The sequence below is a fragment of the Cyanistes caeruleus genome, chromosome 18 (genome assembly GCF_971803275.1).
Source record: "Cyanistes caeruleus chromosome 18, bCyaCae1.hap1.1, whole genome shotgun sequence".
Taxonomy (NCBI): Eukaryota; Metazoa; Chordata; class Aves; order Passeriformes; family Paridae; genus Cyanistes; species Cyanistes caeruleus.
The window spans coordinates 1,141,053-1,162,423 of NC_141718.1; the positions used below are offsets into that span (position 1 = coordinate 1,141,053).

A 21,371-nucleotide genomic window follows, 5' to 3' on the forward strand; every position below is an offset into this window, starting at 1 on the left:
TGTGAAAAAAAATCACATAATCAAGAGACAAAAAGCTTCCCAGGGAATGAATGTATCTGCTTGCTCTGTCATTGCATATAATCAAATAGATGTTATAATAGTGAGGCAGCACGTTACAGAGACAGCTGTAATAATCAGAGCTTTAACAGGCTCCAACACAAAACCCTACAACATGGCAGTGTCATGATCATCTTCACTCTCAAGCTGTCCAACTGAGAAGAGAGGTTGTGCTTTTATTAGCTTATATTAGCACACCACTTATCTAGTTTCTAAAAGCAGAATTAAAACCTTCTGCCATGTGCTGACACCTGGCTGCTGTCCAAGCTCGTACTTCATTTAGCATTATCACTGAAAAATGGGAGGCTCAGGCAATACTGGAGGGAGATGGGAAGACAGACGGTTGCCCATTACTGTCAGCTCGTTTCATGGGCTCACTTCTCCAGGAGACAGGAATCTGCCAGAAATCACAGCAAGAAAAATTAACTTCCCTAAACTCACCAACTCAGGCTATTGGATCCCTTTTTTTGTCCCCAACAGCTTATCCCAATGTCAATTCAGAGCAAGCAGCCTGGATGCAGTCGTGATCTCGGCGAGGAGTTTGCTGTGCCTGACACAGGGTTTGTGCACAACCACCGTCCCTACTGATGCATTCCCTGACTTCAGGAAACAGGAGGAGCATTTTCTGCAAATGTGAGTCCAGCATATCAGCTTTGCATGAAGCTCCTGAACCATTTCCCACAGCTGACTCCTCCTGCACCTCTGCTCCAATGCTATTCCGAGCACAGAGAATCTTCCAGCTCCATCCCAGGTGCAAACAGTGACACAATGGTCACTGCTCACTCCAGGCTGGGCTGGGTGCACTCCCTCACTGCCAGCCAATGGCTTCTAGCTCCAAAATCCCCTTTTTTTTTGTAGCCACAGCATCTCTGCTCCATTATCAAATCCCCTTTTCCCTATATTGCCAAGAATATGGGGATACGGTGGTAGAACAAAGCTGCAGAAGAATTACCTTTTAACTAAATTGTGAGCCTCCAGCTGCCCTGTGCTCCCATTGCAGAAGTCCCCTGAACCTTGCCAGAACAGCAGTGTTTGACATGCTAAGCCCAAGTAGAGGACAAATATGAATATGGTGATTTGCTCATTGAGCTGCATACATAATCATTAGAAAAGTAATGAGCAAAGAACACAGCAGGCCAGAAAAAAAAACTATTGAGCAGGCAGGGTCATGTAATTCAGCAAAGCTTCCTCCCTGTTTATTAATTAATTGAGACAGCTTTTCAGAAACCTTAGAGCAAAGGGGGCTCCCATTTATTCCAGGTGAACACAATTTAACTGCTGAAGATCTCTACCTGGAAGTGTTTTTGATGTCAATGGAAAAAAAAAAGAAGGAAATTAAGAGTTTGAAGGGAAGAAAAAGGTAAGAAAAATACCATCACAGTCTGTTATGAACACATAATGGTCCTGAAGCAGGGGGAGGAAATCTCTGCCCCTCTCAGCCCTGGGTTATCTGAGCTGCTGGATAAAGCCCACGGAGCCACTGCCCTGCAGTGGCCATTCCCATATCCTCAAACAGCCAGAGCAGGACCTGCAAAGCACATCCAGCCCACACCTCTTTCCATCAGGAATGCCCTTCCTGGACAAGGGAAGGATAATAATAGCCAGGACTTACAGTTTATCATTCTTCTGACAGTCAGAAAGTAAGCTTGAAGCAAACTCCTTTCATCCCTTCCCACCCTTTTTCTCTGCCCTGTCTGGTGCATGGGGGTAATTAAAGTATTTTAGTGCCTGACTGACAGCCCAGTGCCCCACGAGCCACAGGCGACTAAAGGGCACGCATATTCCACAAGAAATGTAAACAGAGCCATGGCAAAATAGTCAGCAGTCACCTCCACCAGCATTCCTAAAAATCAAGGAACACTCCACAGAACTTCCTTTCCCTCCCTCCATTGATTTTTTTATATTAAAAATCAACCCCAGTCTCGAGTGAACAAAGATAAGAGCATGAACGTTCTTATTTTGCTCCGAGCATTCAATTTGCTAACGCATTTTAGCTAAAATTCCTGCTTAGTCACGCCTGACACAATCCAGTCTTTTAGGCAAACATTCCCTCCATTCTGTGTGCTGTGGCTGCCAGCCAGCTTTCAGCCCGTGCACCCAGGGTTTTTCTGCTGGTGCCCAAGCACAGCGAGATCTCTCAAACCTGCTCTCACACAGCACTGGCACCCCTGCATATGCTCTCCCTTCATAAACAAAGCAGATGCAGATTTATCTATAGGCAGGTCTGAATAGTGCATAGCAATTTGAGAGATATCAAACAGAAACACTTCTAAGGCAGGTTATACACAGGAAATAACTGCGTGTCCTGAAACAAAAAAATCTTTCTGTAAACAGCCAAAGGACATTATTCTTCACCCTGGAATTAAAGCTTTGTTGTAGGTGGATTTAAATGACAGGCCTCTATGGAAAAACACCAATAGAAAAAAAAAAATATCATAATTTGTTAAACAAAGCACAAGCTCAAACAATTTCCAAGGTTCCTACAAAAGGAGAGTGAAGAAGGACAGACCCAAAGCTTCTGACTGGAAGTCAGGCTCAGAAATTCTGTCTCTGAACACACAGTTCAGTTCCATTTCCTTCTCAAATGACTTCTTCAAAGTCTGGCGAGTTTTAAGATCCCAGACAAGATTTTTAGCAAAAAGGAAAAAAGATGCCCAGTGTTTTGGCCAACTACCTGACCACTGCTCTCACTACCAGGTCCTGCCTAACTCAGCTACCCAGAGCCTTGAAATTCAGGGCAAGAACCTGCTAAAGCAAAGCACAGAAAGAAAGAGAAGAGGAAATAAAGTTTTCCCCTGTTACCTGAAGCAGCGCTCTTTGGATGCTGGGTGGCAAAACAGCTTCCAAACAAACTGTGCCACACACACCAAGGCAGGAAGGGAAAGCAGACCCTCCCAAGCAGCTCTGGCTGATGCAGAGGTGAAACTCTTGGCAGGCAGGAGGCAATTCCACTGCAGGCAGTAACAGCTGGCAGAGAAACTCTGCCTTTCAGGCCACCAGGAAACTCTGCTGCTGCTGGCACAGCGCAGCGTGCCCTGTCCTCCCCAGCACCCGGGAAAATCATTTCATCCCCACGCTCTTCCTGGGCTCCTCTTAGGTTTCTTGTGCCTGAAGCTGCGAGAGGATCGAGTTTCCTCAAGTTGGAAGAGCACTGAGAATGTCCCTGAACATTCAAATCTTTATTCTGATAGCAGCAGCTTCTCTCTTCGATTGTGCCCGCTCAAGGTTTCCCCAGAAATGCAGGAGAATGCTCTGAAAACTGTTAATTGTTCCCCAAAATATCATTAATTTCTGAGGGGTTTTTTTTAAGACAGTTGGTCTGTTGCCTCAGCTCTAATTACATTTTGCATGTCAATTAATTAAAACCATGCTAAATGAAATGCCAGTTTTTATTTAAAGTTTAGGGGGGGGAAAATCATGGGATACAATTAGATGTTACCAGACGTGATCTCAGCAGGTTTTCAATTATTCTATGGATAATACATCCCTAATTCAATACAAAGCTGTAATTAAGAATGTAATTAACTTGTGGCATTCTATTGATGTCATACACCACAAGAACACATAACAGTGGCAGAATCCTTAATGGACTGGTCTGCTTCATCGAGGATGAATTAGGCACATAAAAATAATTTATTGTGGGAGCTTGGCCAACGTAACAGCCACATCCAAACAACAAAGTACAAAAACCAACTTGGGCCTGTCAAGGACGATCTGGCCAGAAGCCAAAGCTGCACCTGCTCCCAGGGCCAAGGTGGATTTACCTTGGGAGCAGGTGAGAGCTGTGAGAGCGTGTGCAGGGCTGGGGAGGAGCACAGAGCTCAGCCAGGGCTCTGGGCAGGAGCAGCAGGAGCTGCCCAGGGCTGGGCACAGCACACAGAGCTGCTTGGAGCACAGCTGTTGCATTAAAACCTGCATGGGGCTCTCTGGCTGCATGAAAAACCTGCATTTCAGTCTGGGTTTTATCTGCAGTGCAGCCCATCTCTGAGCTATCACACCACTTCAACTTGGGAGAAACCCTCAGGTCACTTCTGCTTATTAAAGGAAGGTTTCTGAAACACAGACTGCTCTGCTGTCTAAACCAAAGATTTCTGCTCTCAGTTACAATTATTTGAACGCCACCATTTCCTTGGATTTTTTTCATATATGACATTTAAGGGAGGAAAAAGAGAAAACAGTACATTTCCTGAGGAAACTAAAAACAGGTCCCAAAAGAAAGCCCTCAGAACTACAAATAACTGCTCTCTGTTCACACTGTAAAAAGAACCTACAAAATATTTGGTTTTTTTTCAAGTAAGCCCTCTTGCAAGAAGGATAGGAGGATAAAAGCTTGATTTATCAGCTAAAGAAGCTCCTGTACTACAGTTCAGTGGTGATGTGTCAGTAAACAGATGAAAACATCATCAGGTAAGGCACTGACAGGCACTCTAGGAAGTATCAAGGAACTCTAGAGCCATTGAACAGACTTCTGTGAGACTTGAAAAGAGGATACTTCTGTTCTCTCTAAACACTTAGTATTTCCCTTTCTTAAAAGTTAAATTAATTAATGGAGTGTCTTAAGCCTATTTCTGCTCCTTGCTGAAGGAAATTACCACTTTGACACCCAAAGTTTCATCCTGTAAGCTGACTGTAAGGAACTTCATACAACAGACAATTCTCAAAGCATTAACCACTACACTCAAAAAATCTCTAAGTGCATTTTCACAGCTCCACTGTCAATAGCTTAATTACCAGGAATATTTATAAGGATCTTAAAGTCTTTTGTTGTTGAAGCCCAGAAAAAAATTAAATTCAAACCTAAAAAATGCATCAGATTAAAAACTTGGGGAGGTTCTGGCAATATTTTTATCAACCATACAGGTCAATACCATTCCTGACCTTCAACGTGCTCAGCCTTTTCCAGAACGTGTTGAATCCTCATTCCCTGACAGCTGCAAAGAGCTTTTAGGGGATTCTACAACATCTGAAATCTGGTGGGGGAGAAATTTTTCTTGTGCATGCAGGGTGCAGAAAGGGAATGGCAGATCCTCCTGACACTGCTCAGAGCACACGCAGCAAACCAAAGGTGCCCACCTGATTCATTTCTAGGAAAACATTGCTTTGAGGTTCTTTTCTTCCTGCCCTCTGCTCACAGACCTAAAGAAGTCAAAAAGCCTCAGGTTTTCCTTCCCATGACGTGAATTGTTGGTAAATTTTCAAAGCCTGCACAGTTCCAAGCTGTTTGCATTTGGGTCCACCACCCTCTCCAGGTCTGCCAGGGATCCCAACACCCTTCCAGCGATGGATTCCATCCTCCACTTCCATTTTCTTTGGTTTCCTCACAGCTCCACTGTCCTGTGCTGAACTGTCAGCCAGTGAAATGGAAACACACACCAGCCCATCCTCTACCAAGCAGCACATTAATCACTGAACATCACCAAGAGAAAAATGTTCTCGAGCTCATCCAGCCACAGATTTTCCTCCAAGCAGTTACTGCACACAGACACATTCAAAAATTACCAGACATAGCTCTTTTAGTTTTCTAAAGTATCACTCCAATAAACCTGAAACAGATGTTATCTTTATATATTTTGCTAATGCTATCAGTTTTTAATCAAAATGGAACTGACTAAATTCATGGTCTTAGTTAACAGCAAAGCTCCTTTGAATCACAAGATGTCTCTTTCAGATCAAAGTGGCACAGAAAGAGTCTGAGTTCAAATTTATTCTTGTGTATCCAGGGTCTTTCTTTAGGATTCTTACCCTTTTTCCACAGCTCAAGATGTTGGCACTTCATGAATCAATCTCAAAGGATATTAAAAGCAGCAGGAATAGTCTACAATGAGCCAGAAGGTTCCTTCACAAAAAAAGAATGTTAAGTTTGCCAAGGAAAGCACTAAAAAAGTAATAAGGAAATCCAGACTTAAACTTAATTCATCCCCACATACATTTGCATTAAGATACAGCCTTTAATGACAATTTATTTCTTCCAGAGTACTTGTGAGTAAGGCTGACACAACAGACAGCTGCTCACCATTTCTTTATCATTATGTATAACCCCATGCAGTCATTCAAGACACAATATTCAAGTGTTGCACTGAATAATGAACATTCTGATAAACTTTTTAGGCAGCTTATCATGGTACTATACAGCACACTTCAGAAATATTAATACATTTACTTACACAGCCCTTTGCTTGAACAGAATTTTCCATGATTTTAAAAGGCTGATCTGCAGCACAGCAAAATTAGCAGCTACTCTCAGAAGCATCTGCTAATACAGATGCCTAATTTAGAAAACCTGTGGCCTGATTTTCTGAAGGATTCCGTATTAGTGCAAGTTCTGATCAAATCTCCTGCTTACATTAGGGACAGCTATAAAAAAATATCAAAGCATAACAGAAATGTGTCTTTTTTTTTCCCCCAGCACAGCACTGTGCAGCAGGAACATGAACAGAATGTAATTCCCCAGAGTGTAACTGAACTTCTCTTTGTCCTTCTACAATCTTTGCTCCTTGCATGAGACACATGCAAACTTATCCAGCACGTCTGGCTACAGCAAGGGAAGATAAAAGATGGATTCAGAAAGCGGGGTCCTGAACGCCAAGGGAAATTTCCAAGAGGAAATATAAGATGCCTAGAACCAGATATCCTCTGCCTATCTTCCTTCTGGTTCCCAAGAACAAGGCTGTGGTCTTTGAAGTGCTGTTAAAAATGAGTTCTAGGATGCTGCCAGCAACCCTGAGCGTGAAAAACAGCGACAGCCCCATCAGTGACGGAGATGCAGAGCTGCTCTCCCAGAGTCCCCAGGCAAAGGCACTCCCGTACCATCCCCACACCTCCCGTGACAAACACAGCCCCAGCCCAAAGACAATACCCTCCTTCAGCACAAAAACTGGGATTTTTTCCCAGGAAGCTATCCATCCTGAGTGCAAAATGAGACAGCAGGCCCGTGGATAAGCACCTGTTCCTTAACCCTCGGCGTGCCCCGAGTGCTTCTCCTCCTCCTTGGAGGATGAGGCAGCGAGAGCTCTGCTGCTCTCACCTGGGCCCACCATGGCTCACAGGGAGGAACAAAGCCAGGAAAATCCATTTGCAGCTCTGCCATCCTCCCCAAAGAGGATGAGGAGACAGGCAGCCTCCTCCCCAGAGAGGAGACTGCCGGGATAACGCTGCTGCCACCACCTCAGTTCCTCACTAAGAGCAGACTAAACCCAATTTGCAGACACGAGAAGTCTGGCAACTTTGAATAGATTTTTCGTGGAATTAGACCAAAAGCTTCAAAATATTTTCATCCCCCTTTCTATGTGCCTTTTTGTAATGCAGGGACATGTTTGAGGGAGTTATCTGCAGTCATGAATCTTACTTAGTAAAAATGAATGCTAGCATTCATACATCATCATCACTTCAGAAAGAGAGATTAAGGAAAACACCATCTATCTTTGCCTCCAAAAGTGAAAATCACAGGATTTAACCCAACTAGTGCTGCTCCTGGAAATGATTCTAAGCTGGCTAGAACTCAGGATTCTCCAGCTGCCTTTGTTCTCAGAAACAACTGAACCACTTCACAGAGACTCTTCTGAATGGGTCAGAAAACACACAGCATGAAAAACCTCAGCTAAAACTGCTACAGCTTGAGAAAGCCCCATTTTAAAAGTATTATAGTGCCAAATGTCAGACAGTTATTCTAACTGTGACTTTCTGATCATGGCTATCTGCCACTTTTTAGAGAGAAAAATATGATTAGACTCATTTTTAAACTGCCAATTCAGACCAAAACCCCCTCAGTTTTACTGCACTTCCCTGGCTTCTTTTTCAACATAACACCTATCCACTAGGAAATATCACATATGCAATGAATTAGACCACAGTCCTTTCATCTCCAACTGCTTTGAAATGTCACTTAGTAAACCCAGCAAGTTTGTTTTCCCAAAGAAGAAAGATTTCTCCACTAAATCTTCACATCGGGAATGTACCATGTGGTTTGCATTTTCCTTTCTTCAAAACAGTTTCCCAAAAGCCTCACACTGTTTGATTTCATTTTCAGTTAAGATGAGCTAAAACCTGAAATGTGGTGAGACAAATGAAAAATTATAAAAGGGAGGGTTGAGGTGGGGGTGTATATTCACCCTGTACTTATGTGAAGTGCTATTTACTTTTGTGCTAGTTTAGTGTAGTAAATTTCAATATAAATCCAAGTGTATTTCTTCAATAACAAACAGAAATTTAAAAAAAGCAGAGGCTGGCAACTCCCAACTTGTTTTCCAAGAAGGTATAAGAGTAATATTAGGATAAGAGTAATATTTGGATAACCAAATGCACAAAACAGAGCACAGGTAACAAAAGAAAATTGAGCTTTTCAGCCCCATTTGATGCCCAGAAATACAAACTTACTCTGTCAATGGAAGAAGAAAGGTCCTTTGGGAGTCAAAACATCCCATCAATGTGAATTATCCTCTGGAAGCATTCCTTACTCTCCTGTGATCACTGGAGCAGAGAGGAGCCCAGGTTTTTAACTTTATCTACAAGTCTGTGTCAGGGGGATGGATTCCCACCAAGTGCTGCCCACTTTAGCAGAGCTCACTGGAAGTTAACGGGGTTGAACAGAGCTCACCTGGGCTGTCACTGCAGCACCTGGGCACGCTTCAGCTGTTCCAGCCCAACACACAGAAAACACTTCCAGCTGCAGCCCAGACAGCAAATCCCCTCCCTCTAAAGCAATGCCTGCCCTTGGTAACTCAAGTCACCTCCTGAACAAAGGGCATCACTTGATCACCATAACAATAACCTCAGCCATTATATTGACAGCCAGGACTGAGCTTCCAGCCCCAATTAGCAGCAAGAACCCAAACAAACTCTACAGTTTGAAATGAAAACACTGTGCTTTGTCCTGCCCTCCCTGCATATCACCCCACTGCAGCAGCTGGAAAGAACACTGACATTCAGGTGAAGCCAGAAACCAGCACATGAATTATTATTATTTGATAAAGGCAGAGATGAAATGGGTAACTGCTGTGCTGATAAAACTCCTGACCGAAATTCCACCAAAATTGAGCTGCCCTCTGCGTCCAGATACTGTGCAAGGCATGACACAGGGCAGAGTCAGGAAAATTCTGGTTACATTTGATTTCTCTAGAGGTGAAAACCAAATAAGTGATCAAGGATAAATACATTTTAAATGCCTCAACTTATAACAGCCAAATGATTTGCATTAAATGCCCTTTATTAAGCCGAGCAAATGGACTCAGATTGTTTCAAACATCCTCTCATGAAGGATACTGAAACAGTTCTATTTGAACTGCACCTATCACTTATAAAGAGAATAATTATCACATAAAGAGAGAAATTTCCAAAATCACTCCAACTCTCACTGTCTAGCAGTGCCAAATTACACCCTGCATCCTGAACTCTCCCCTCTTCCAACAAAGGAATATGTAAATGCTGGGGGAAAAAAAATCATTGTGAACTATTATCTGTGACTAACACTAAGAATGTCTGACACATCAAATCCAGTTTTGTTCATTGGAAGGGAAATTGCACAGAAAACAAGGTGGGCTGAAGGCACTCCACCAAGCAACCATGACTTGTTAGATAAATAAACTCTATCAGCCAACAGCTCATGCCAGTGCCTTGGCAGGCCTTCCTGTACAGGTTCTAACACTAAAACCTCATCTTTCATTTTAGAGAAGTCCACAGTCATTAAATAATTAACTAGGAAAAGTTAAGAGCAACTAATAAGCTCTGGAGCCTCATGGCTCCAATCTCACACACCTTTCTTAAAGGAAAAAAGAAGGGAGGAGGTGAAAGAGGAACAAAATACAAAAAAAGGTCAGAACATTGCTGAAGTCTAAACGGGTTTGGAAGCACCATTGAATTGATTTGCTCTATAAAGCTGAAAGATGCATTTCAGGGTCTAGATCAGGGTCCAAATTTTAGAGGCACTCAGAACTGTGGTTTCAATTCCAATTCACACATCTCAACAACTGACAAAGGTGGATCCTCTTCCTCTTCTCAAAACAAAAACAAATCAATGTAAGCTCTGTTCAAAGGAACCATTTGCATCTGTGACTTTCCTGAACAATATTGCCTAAAGGCATGATTTTTTTACCTCAAACCAGTTCTGACATGACTGCACTACAGGATCATGTTTAAATGTCATCTGATGATTCCTATTAAAGTGCCACAGTTTCATCGCTACAGCTAATTTAATTCTAAATGAATTTTCAAAACCAAGACTAAAGTTCAATGGAAGCCTGAAGCCTTGAGGACTTGTGAAGCTTTGAGCCTGAACTACAGCGATATCCAAGTTTAATCCGTGAAATAGCCAAGGCAACACACGAATCTCTGGTTATTTGAATAAGGGCATAATGCAATAAAGACCTTCCAGACGGACCTTGCACTATAGGTGTTTCCACATTTCTCTTTCACGACCAGTCAGCACCACCCTTTTATCTCCAGACTGCTCACGACACTCCAAAGGAAACAGGAGAATATTCTAATTCCATTATGTCACATACAATTGGAAAAATTCCTTTTACAAGCTTGCTGACATTCCAAAGCACAACACATCAGCTTATGGAATCAATATGGAAATGTAACTGATGGGCACCTGCAGTGAATTGTTGAGCACTATCATGTGATCCTGATATTTTATCAGAGTGGGGCTATCCCTCAGTGAAAATGAAACAGCAATAATTCACAATACTCCCTAATCAGCTGCAGGTACTATTGTACAGAGAACTTGCAATTTACCCCAAAGTAAAAACCATTTTTCCTATCCACATTACGATAACAAAAAGGTAATCAAGTCTTCCAGTCATTTCCATTCCACAGATGAACAAATGAAATCTGACAGGTTACCTCAACACTCACACCTGCACATATAGCTGGGGAGAGAATTACAGAAAATAGGGAAACTCCACTTCGAATTCCTTGCTCTTCCCTTTTCTCACTGTGATGGAATGACAAGTGAGTTCAACACATATACATGGGAACAGAGTTCTGTATTTCTGAATTCCTTTAATAGATCTCTTTCTGAAATTATCAAGGGTATAATTATGAAAAAGAGAAGCACAAAGGCATTTGATACAGTATGAGCTCAGTAACATCTGTCATACAACACTGTCTCTTTGAGCACCTCTAAAAGATGGAAAATATAGCAATTAGTCACTCTGCCAAATAAAACATGACTTCCTATTTTTAATAGTAAAAATAAGGCCATCTAAAAGACAAAGATTTGAAGACACAGCAGGATAGACACAAGAGCCCCAGTCAAGGAGAATCACAAGCCCATGCAGTGCCACATCAGCTCTTCAGGAGGCAGAGCCTTTTCACCAAGGTTAGGCAGGTGCAGCTCTCCTTGGCTACTGGTGCCAAAGGCTGTCACACACAACAAGCATTTCACAGCAGACACTGCCCAGAAAACGTGGGGCCTCTTCCAGCTCTACCACCCATATATGAATGAGTCTGAATCCAAATCACAGCTGGGCACAAAGAGAAGCATCTTTTCCATCTAAACAGCTCCATGCTGCACACCTGGAACCATGAAACATCACAGAATTCCACATCCCACCAAAGGAGCAGAGACACAGCCTTGATCAAACTCATCATTTAAAACATGGGAATGCAAGGAATAACAACAAAGCATACTATGAAGTAGGACAAAGCTGTAATACAAATTGAAGATTTTACATAAATCTGCATCAAAACTGAACCCCTAAAATTGAGCTTTTAGGATGATATTATTCACCCTTCACTAAGGGGCAGCCAAATTCAATCTCTCTCTTCCCCCATGTTCTGATCATTGAAATTTAACAGGTATTGAGAAGTCAATACTATATTAACTTCCCCAAAGTATTTATTCTATTTGCTACTCTATTTCGTGCCAGCAGAGTAGGAGGTCATTTGATTCTACAGTGCAAAAATCAAACATTTTGGCTGTTTCCAGAGAGATATGAAATTAGAAAATTAAAAAACACCACTTCAAGTCATGCAAAAAGGCTTTGAAGGAATAAAGATGGATAAGGCATAATTACTGTCTCCACCAGCACGCCCACAGCACCAACCCAACAACAGCTGGATGTGAGTGCATGGATCAAACACACTTCAGCAGCAGGTCTTTCAGCAGGTCTGTGCCCACCTGCCCAGCTCTGCTTCTCCTCCCTCACTGCTCCAGGAGAGCAGCCTGGAGAGCCAGGACAAGGATGGACACTGCAGCCTGGAGAGCCAGGACAAGGATGGACACTGCAGCCTGGAGAGCCAGGACAAGGAAGGATGGACACTGCAGCCTGGAGAGCCAGGACAAGGAAGGATGGACACTGCAGCCTGGAGAGCCAGGACAAGGAAGGATGGACACTGCAGCCTGGAGAGCCAGGACAAGGAAGGATGGACACTGCAGCCTGGAGAGCCAGGACAAGGAAGGATGGACACTGCAGCCTGGAGAGCCAGGACAAGGAAGGATGGACACTGCAGCCTGGAGAGCCAGGACAAGGAAGGATGGACACTGCAGCCTGGAGAGCCAGGACAAGGATGGACACTGCAGCCTGGAGAGCCAGGACAAGGATGGACACTGCAGCCTGCAGAGCCAGGACAAGGAAGGATGGACACTGCAGCCTGCAGAGCCAGGACAAGGAAGGATGGACACTGCAGCCTGCAGAGCCAGGACAAGGATGGACACTGCAGCCTGCAGAGCCAGGACAAGGATGGACACTGCAGCCTGGAGAGCCAGGACAAGGAAGGATGGACACTGCAGCCTGGAGAGCCAGGACAAGGAAGGATGGACACTGCAGCCTGGAGAGCCAGGACAAGGAAGGATGGACACTGCAGCCTGCAGAGCCAGAGCATGGCCAGGACAAGGATGGATGGACACTGCCCCTGCCCACAGCTCAGGCCAGACTCCTGCAGACAACATCTGGAAGTGCCAGGAGGGCAGAGCTCACCCTGGCAGGCACATGCCCGGGGTCCAGCCATTTCCACAGGTTTCAGCTCTAAGGACACACTGACTCTTTCCCTGTCATAAGCAAAATTATCCTTTCAGATGTTGCTAACTTGACATCCCATCAAATCATCCATGGGCTGTTTTCTCAGCAATCTCCCAAGTCTCCTCCTGGCATGTTTCATCAGTGCTTCTCAAACAAGAGGTCAGCAACTATTTTTAAACAAAGGAGAATCCAGAGTTTCTAGCCCCCACCCCCCTCCACGAGCTCTGTTCTTGTAAACCACTGAATTCTTGGCTGAAGTTCTGGAAAATAAAAAAAAAATAAAATTCTTCAATCTGAGGCAGATGCTTGGCACAGAATTCTTTAGCTGAAACAGTTAATGGTTGAGGAATTTATAAGAAACTAAAACCAAACTCTCTTAATGACAACTCTAATAAGAAGTAGCGCTGCCAATCCCATTTGAAATAACAGTGCAAGAAACTCAGGGGTTTTTTTGTTTGTTGTGGGGTTGATGGTGTGAGTTTGGTTTGAGCTCAGGGAAATAGTTTTATCTTAAACATCAAAAAGAACATTCTACCTGCATGAGGAAATGTCAGTATATTAAGGTAAGCCTCACTTTTATTTGTTCAACATGATACAGAACCAGCAAAATGAGAAAAAACTCCACCCAATATAGAAATCAAAGCTGCATCATTTACAGAGTGCCTCTCATGTTCCCTAACCTCTCAGTGTTTAATATCCTGCAGTGGATACATGATGTAAGCAACTCCCAGAACAATCCCTTTTTTTTACTGGAGTGTCCCAGGGACAAATTAAAGCCATACCACTGCAACTGCTGGGCTGCAGGACCCAGCTCAGCCCTGCTGTCCCTCCCCCTTCTTGCTTATTCAAGCAGGAAGTTGATCCCAAGGTGATACAAACTCACCCTTTATTAAAAAAAAAAATAAAATAAATAAAAGAAGTGTACTTTATGTGCTTTATCTCCCCTGAAGCAGTTTCCAGAGGAATTAGAGGCAAGCCAGAGTTGGCTCAAAAAGAGGGTGGCTCAGTTTGGGAGAGGGCAGAAACCTGGCAGCATCAGCTTCCATTGGCTCAAGCTGGTAAGGAACAGCACCCTCAGGCAATACAACTAGTTAGAAAATGGAATTTCACAAGGGCAGAAACAAACATTTCAAAAGTTAACTTTCACTCTTAATTCAGAAGGAAAAATTAAATGGCTGCATAAAGTTACAATGCTTCTCAGAAATCATCTGGAATGACAAATCTTTTCATCACAGTTAAAACAGTTGATTTTCGTAACAGCAATACAATATTACAGAAAAACATTCATAGAATATCTGTCAGTTTGTATCTGAATACATCTATTTGAAGTCAAAATGGTCACTTTATGTGAAACAGTTCACCAAAAATAGAGAACCATCTAAGCAAATTTGGGATGCAAGCCCAATTTTAAAAGCAAATTGTCTTGTAAATTATATCAATTGCAAAAATATTTTCAAATGAAGAGCTGCCCAGTTGAAAAATGGTACTGAGCAGCAAAATGCAGCAGTTACTTAAGAAAGAAAACTTTAAATATATTGGTGGGGATATTTCAACATCTCCACCCTGGGACTGCTTGCTGCAGTTCATGAGCAGAATCCAGTGGTCCAACCCCTCTGTTGCATCAGGGGACATCAGCTTTCCTTTTACTTACTTAACATTTTCTCTTTGGGCACAGAAAATCTGATTTTTAAATGTACTCAGGAAACAATTAAGTTGTTTTTTTTCTGTCTAAAAGCATAAATTTATTTAGAAGTTTGGTTTTGGGTTTTTTGCTTTTTTTTTTCATAAATAAGCAATTTTCTCTGACTTTACCTTCTTAGTTACCTTCAAAGTTTTTTCATAAATGTTAAATTCCTAACCACTGTTTTGGGACCTAGTGCTGGCTTCATGGTATTGGAAAGGGCAAGTCACTTACAGCAGGGTGGTGGTTTTACAAAGAAATACACAACTAAAATCACAAAAGAGAAATTTGGGCAACATCCATTAACATAATTATAATAAAAATATTTTAAATTTCACACTGCACTTCTACGAAATTATGGAAATGTTATAACAACTGCAGAATATTAAAAATAGGATGTGAGAATAAATGATTAATCTAAAAAAAATAAAAATTTGACCTTACCCATGACACTTGTAACCCCAGTGAAGGCAAAATCAGATTAAATTCTTGCAGCAGTGTACAATAGAAGTGTCCACTTCAGGGGACTTGTCTGGCTGCTCACATCTGTCAAGCTGCTAAAACTGCACAGTTCTAAGAGCAGGCTTTGGCTAATGACAGTGGCACTACAATTAACATGATCTCTGTTATTCAAGCAAAAAAAAGTGCCAGAAAAAGCTGTCTCCAAGCACAAAGTTACTGACCCAAGATGTCAGTGCTGCAATAGGAAGACATTAGCACATTTCTGAAGTGTAGTGGCAAAGAACCACTTAGTCCCAGTGTAGTTCTCTAAAGAAAAGTTCACTTAATTGACCAGGGCTGCAAAGCTGCCAGTAATTTTAGTGATGGGGATGACACTTTGTTTATGGAATCCAAGCTCTACAGATTAATATGCTTTAGATGAGCAAGGTAAATAGAAGAGTACACTCACTGGGTCATTTCACTAGATACAGCTGAAAAGAAAAATGCTGACCTGAGGCTGTGTATTGACCCAAAAAAATGTGAACAAATAGATAAAGAGAGAGGATTTCCATTTGCTAACTAAAACACAGGCACTGCTGGGCTGAAATTCTTTCCAAAGCGAGATGCATCCGCAGGCTTTTAGCAGATACCTCTAAGTGAGGAGACTGCAGAAGCTATGAACTTTCAATGCACCATTTGTCCGTCCCTGTTTCAAAGGGGTCACATCTGTCACTAGAGCCTGAGCCAGTCCACAGAACACAAAACAGTACAACTGCTTGAAGAGCTGAACACTGTGAAACTGTTTTGCCAGGGTACTGAGTCTTTAAGGAAGGCTGAATAAAATATAAAGGACTCAGGCCTCTAAGAGCAAGTCAGGACAAGAGTTTGAAGTAGACAAAAACAACTTTTCTGGCCAGAAAGTTATTGCTAATGACTATGAAGGACAGCCAAGTCAAATTTCAGCCAAATACCTTAAACTAACACCTTACAGCATCCCAAAATACTGCCTGTATTTTTATCACTGCAGTGTTTAGACATTAAACAAACCAAAAAGTCCCACTGGACAAGGTGGCCAAAGCAGGGTCAAGTCTTTCACCAAAGTGACAATCACAGTGGATAAGAGACAGAGAAATGATTGACAAGAACAGCAAGGCAGGGCTAATCCTGACAGCAGAGACCAAGCACAGTTCCTGCTAACAGCCTTACAATAACCCAGCTCCTCTGTGGAATCAGCTCTCCCTGCTGCACACAAATGCCTCCTCCCAACTGATGGGCAGGTACGACTGGAAGTCACCCACAACCTGCATTTGCTTTCCCTCACTCCTCAGTTTACCTCTTTACCATCCCTACTGGATGGTTTTCCATTACTGTGTTTACACACCAGTTCTCTCAGCTTGTTGCCACTTTGTACCTTTTATCATAATATGCTTTTTGTCTCTCTTGGGAATAGTTGGGACACATCTACTGGGGTCTAGCAGATATGAACCACTGCCAAAATCTCACTGGCAGCACAAACTTCCATGCAGGTTATGAATAAATGAACAAGGTTACCTAAGCCCTGGAGAAAACTGGGATTCTAGGCATGAAATCTCATGACCTCTTTAATGACATGATCACCCCCTGAAGACTGCAGGCTTTAATTAATTTATTTGTCACCTAACTGTCTTAGGTAGACACAACCTTAACCACACCATGGAATAAAAGCTCTGGAAGATTACTGCAGAGGGGCATTACCTCAAAACCTCTAACCAGGAAAGTTTGTATTCCAGCACTTCTGGCAAATTTGTCATTATTGACAGAGTTTCTGGCTCTTCATTACAAGCCACCTTTCAGTAGTGCTGAACTTCTGCTTTGTCATTAGACTTTAAAAGCACAGAACTAAATCCCAATTCACAATAAAACCTCATCCCTTCATCCCAATGAACAGAGTACTTGTCAATACTTACTGATATCTGGCCATTTAAGAAAACATAACATTGTTCTGTTTAGTGCTTAATTTTACACAGATATTTAGTTCTGCAATTCAAGAGCCAGACACACATTTATGCATTAGAGAAGCGATTACAGGGATGATATTTTATATCACAGTCATGCACTTAGAAGCAGCTTTGAACAGCCATTTGCAGTACAACTGCTGGGTGTTTTACTAGGTAAGTACGGTGTCTAATAAACTTTGATCTACTACCAAATATGAAAACAAAGTAAAGTGGAATATTAATAGCACTATCTCCATTTTGAAAGGGTTCTATCCTAGAAGAGAGATTAGCCACTTATAAAAACTCCACGCAGCTATAATTTAACATAATGCAAGTTCCTGCTGTGCTCTTGGCTAGCACTAACGTGATGAAATTGAGAAAAAGGAAATGTAGGAAGTTTTCCATAACAGTAGGGTATGCCATGCTACTGAACTTCCAAAACAAGCTATTAAAAAAAAACACCTCACTGCTTGATTAATTTAAAACCAGAATGAAACAATGTTTAAAATAAAGAGCCTCAATCAGCGTCCACTGCAGTGTAACTAAAACAAGGACGTACTGCAGGGCTGTGGGATGAAGAAGGGCAGAGCAGAACCCTGGCAGGTGCTGTGCCAACCTATGGATGCACAGCTGTGTTTGTATTTGTGCTCCAACACTGATTCTGTCCCTAAAATCCTGCTAACTCCATGCACCTTCAACAGCTGCTCCTGTTCAACACTTTCCTGCACTTACAGATGCTTGTGCAAACAAATCACTTCTCTAGCTGTGCATCCTTAAATGCTTTCCTAGGGCTAACTGTACTTGCACTCTCAGTGAGCCTTGCTCTAGCTTGCTGCTCGTAGGAAAATTAAGATTCCCACTCATCTTTCCATTACAAAACGAAGTAAATCCGTACATGTGTGTTCACATTTACGCTCTGCCCCAGAAAAGCTATTAAAATAAATAAATAATCTGCCTTCAAGCTCATGAATACCTCCCATAGGCTATAAAGGGGCTTAAGCACATGCATTAGCACTCTGCTGAAAAGAGGTCATTTCCTGAAAGGAATATATATACACTTGGGATTTACTTATGTAAATACAATTTCACACACATCCTCTCCACCTAAGGAGCAGCCATCCAATAATTGGTATGTAAAACATGTGCTTGCACCTAAATGCAAGAGCACTTTTGCACGCTGACTTTTATACATCCTGGTCTGACTAGAGGCATGGCTTAAATTAAATGCCAAGCTTCTTTCTTGAGATTGAATGAATTAACATTATTGGCCAGATAATAACCCCAGCATAATGGCACACTGAGGCCTAAGGCAACATTTCAGGAGAATTTTCTTAGAAATTCAAGCCTGATAGGAGATGCTAATGAGTTTAGAGAAGTAAATATAACTCTTTAAATAGCAAACGACAACTTGTCTATAACACTAAGTTTCTCAGCACATTTACAAACGTTTTTGCTTGCGAGCTATAAAGTGACTTTCATTTAGTTGGACTTTGGCTCTCAAGAACAATCACAATCCTCACACGCCAACAAAGAGAGTGCAAATACACGAGAGGAGTGCAAACGAAACACTCATTAAGGCTCCACAGGAAACTATACAAACACCTTATTAAATAAGTTTAATTAAGTGGCTCCTTTCTAAATCATACAGCGCCCAACAATGCTGAGAGGCCAATTCCCCTCTCGGATTTTCTCCCCTGAAGGAAAGCAATATTTTGTCTTTTCTCGAGGCAGAGCAGAGCTGGGGCACCACTCCCGGCTTGTGTCCTGCCCGGCTGAGACAACGCTGAGCCAGCTTCCAGCAGGGACAAAAGGCTTCAGGAGTTGGGGTGTTTATCAGCTCTCTTTCTCGTGCCTTTACGAGGAATCCCAACCGCTGTGTATATATATATATATATATACATGTGTGTGTGTGTATATATATGTATATATATATATGTGTGTGTGTGTATATATTTATGTATATATATATGTGTGTGTGTATATATATATATATGTGTGTGTGTATATATTTATGTATATATATGTGTGTGTATATATATGTGTGTGTATATATATATGTGTGTGTGTGTATATATGTGTATATATATATGTGTGTGTGTATATATATATGCATATATATGTGTGTGTGTATATATAAGTGTGTGTGTATATATATATATGTGTATATATATGTGTGTGTGTATATATATATATGTGTATATATATGTGTGTGTGTGTGTATATATGTGTGTGTGTGTGTATATATATATGTATATGTGTATGTATATATTTATATGTATATATTTCATACAGCGCTGCCTAACTCAGCTCTTTAGCCCATCCAAACGCTGTTTGCAGAGGATGCGCTGGTGACTCGGAGCGGCCGCACCAAACGCCAGGAGCTCTCCAGAACATCAATCCCGGGCAGTGTGTGCAGGGGAACACAGGGGTACAGCTCTCACCTCCAGGCTACAGCAGTCGCAACAGAAAGCTGCATTTCAGACTCTTCACACCGGCACTTCCAGAGCGTGTCAAGGCACTGGGCTGCCCATTAATTTTAATTCACATTGAAATGTCCGGCATGAAGAAGCCATGCAGTTTTCTGCCGAGTACTTTGTTTTCCCTCCGCCTGGGGTGGGAAGAGTCCCTTTATGAATTGCTCCTGATTTCTGCTTTCAGCCTTGAGACGCTTTGGTGTCTCTCAGGGCTGCCTCCACAAACAACTGCCCTGGCAGAGGGGCTGGCAGGACTCACCGAACTCAACCATTAAGAGTAATCTTCTTACAACAAAGAGCACCACTAATACCAGCAGGATAAAAGGCAAAATTGTGTTTTTATTCCTAGGAATGGCACGGACAGTGGGCATTGCAGAGAGCCTAGTGAGCTCCCACACCCTTCCAGCACGCACCCAGACGGGGAGGAGGACGTGGCTCAATAAAGCATCCACAGCCATCACGTTCCGTGTGAGCAAGAACACGAGAAGTGCTGAGACACGGCAGTCCCCCACTCTTCTGCACAGAAACCCCCCTTGGGAGCACTTCAGTCACTTCAGAAAAGATCTGCCTTTCTCAGAGGAGCTCTCTCCTCATCACTGAAGTTCAGCGACGAGAAAAACCAGCAGATCATTCAAATGACCTCTCTGCTAAGACAAACCTTTCCCTTTAATCAAGATAACAAGCATCTTCTCCCAGCCGGGTGACAGCTCTTCCATCCAGGCTCCGGAGCTAACACCGCACATTTCCCGTATAATTTAAAGAACGCTATTCCCAAACGCTGTCACCGTGCTGCTCTTCCCAAATTCCGCTCCAGGCTGGCGCTGGGACACCCCCCGAGAAGCTCCTTTAACACGGCGCAGTAATTAACACGCATCTGTGAAACCACCATCCTCCAGGACGAAAGTCAACTCGGCCCGTTTCCCATCTCAGCTCGCCCTGTTTCCCACCATTCCCATAAACCGGGAGGGAGAAAGCAGCAGAGAGAGGCTGATTTAAAGGAAAAGCAGGGGGGAAAGGAGGAAGGGGTGGCTTAGTTCACACGGCTGGCGAGAGCGCTCCGGGCCGGGGAAGGAGTTGGAGCGGCCGGCGCGCGATCAACTGGTGCCCGCCGCGGCCCTTACCTCCGCACAGCAGCGCTCCGAGCAGCAGCCCCGCCGCCCGCGCCATGCCGAGGGGCTCCGGGCCACGTCCCGCCCGGGCCCGGGGCTCCGGGGGCTCCTCCGCCGTTAGCTCTCCGTGCCCGCCGCCCGCGCCATCGCTCCGAGCGCGGGCCCGCTCCTCAGCGCTCTCCTCCGCGCCCTCAGAGCCCTCAGCGCCCTCCGCTCCGCGTGCCGCTCTCTCCGCGCGCTCCTCAGCGCCCTCCGCGTGCCGCTCTCTCCGCGCGCTCCTCAGCGCCCTCAGCGCCCTCCGCGTGCCGCTCCGCGTGCCGCTCTCTCCGCGCGCCGCTCAGCGCCCTCAGCGCCCTCCGCGTGCCGCTCTCTCCGCGCGCTCCCCCGCGTGCCGCTCCGCGCGCTCCTCCGCTCTCCCCGCGCGCCGCTCTCCGCGCGCTCAGCGCCCTCCGCGCGCTCCTCTCTCCGCGCTCTCTCCGCTCTCTCTCCGCTCTCTCTCCGCGCTCTCCGCCCCGCGCTAACCCCGGCGGGCACCGGCAGCGCCCATGGTGAGTGCCCCGGCCGGCACCGCTGACGCTCCCTGCGCAGAACTTGAGGAGCGGCTGAGCAAAGGGACGGGAAGGTGCGGGAAGGTGCGGGAAGGTGCGGAAGGTGCGGGAAGGTGCGGAAGGTGC

At 43.8% G+C, this 21,371-nt stretch overlaps 1 protein-coding gene across 4 annotated transcripts in view; it reads right to left on the reverse strand.

Annotated features, from left to right (window-relative positions):
* The window catches only part of TMEM132C (transmembrane protein 132C), a 168,126-nt gene extending 147,049 nt beyond the window's left edge, over positions 1-21,077 (reverse strand). Inside the window, exons 1-2 of one of the 4 annotated variants that reach the window (XM_086856496.1) lie at positions 20,924-21,077; positions 20,710-20,866 (exon numbers count right to left, since the gene is read on the reverse strand). In XM_086856496.1, the coding sequence (XP_086712622.1) occupies positions 20,710-20,755 (46 nt within the window). In that variant the 5' untranslated portion in view covers positions 20,756-20,866; positions 20,924-21,077. Of the gene's footprint in view, positions 1-8,430; positions 8,664-20,709; positions 20,876-20,923 lie in introns of those variants that run through there. The other 3 variants (XM_086856495.1, XM_023937210.2, XM_086856497.1) reach the window with 3 other exon arrangements.
* Positions 21,078-21,371: the final 294 nt, after the last annotated feature.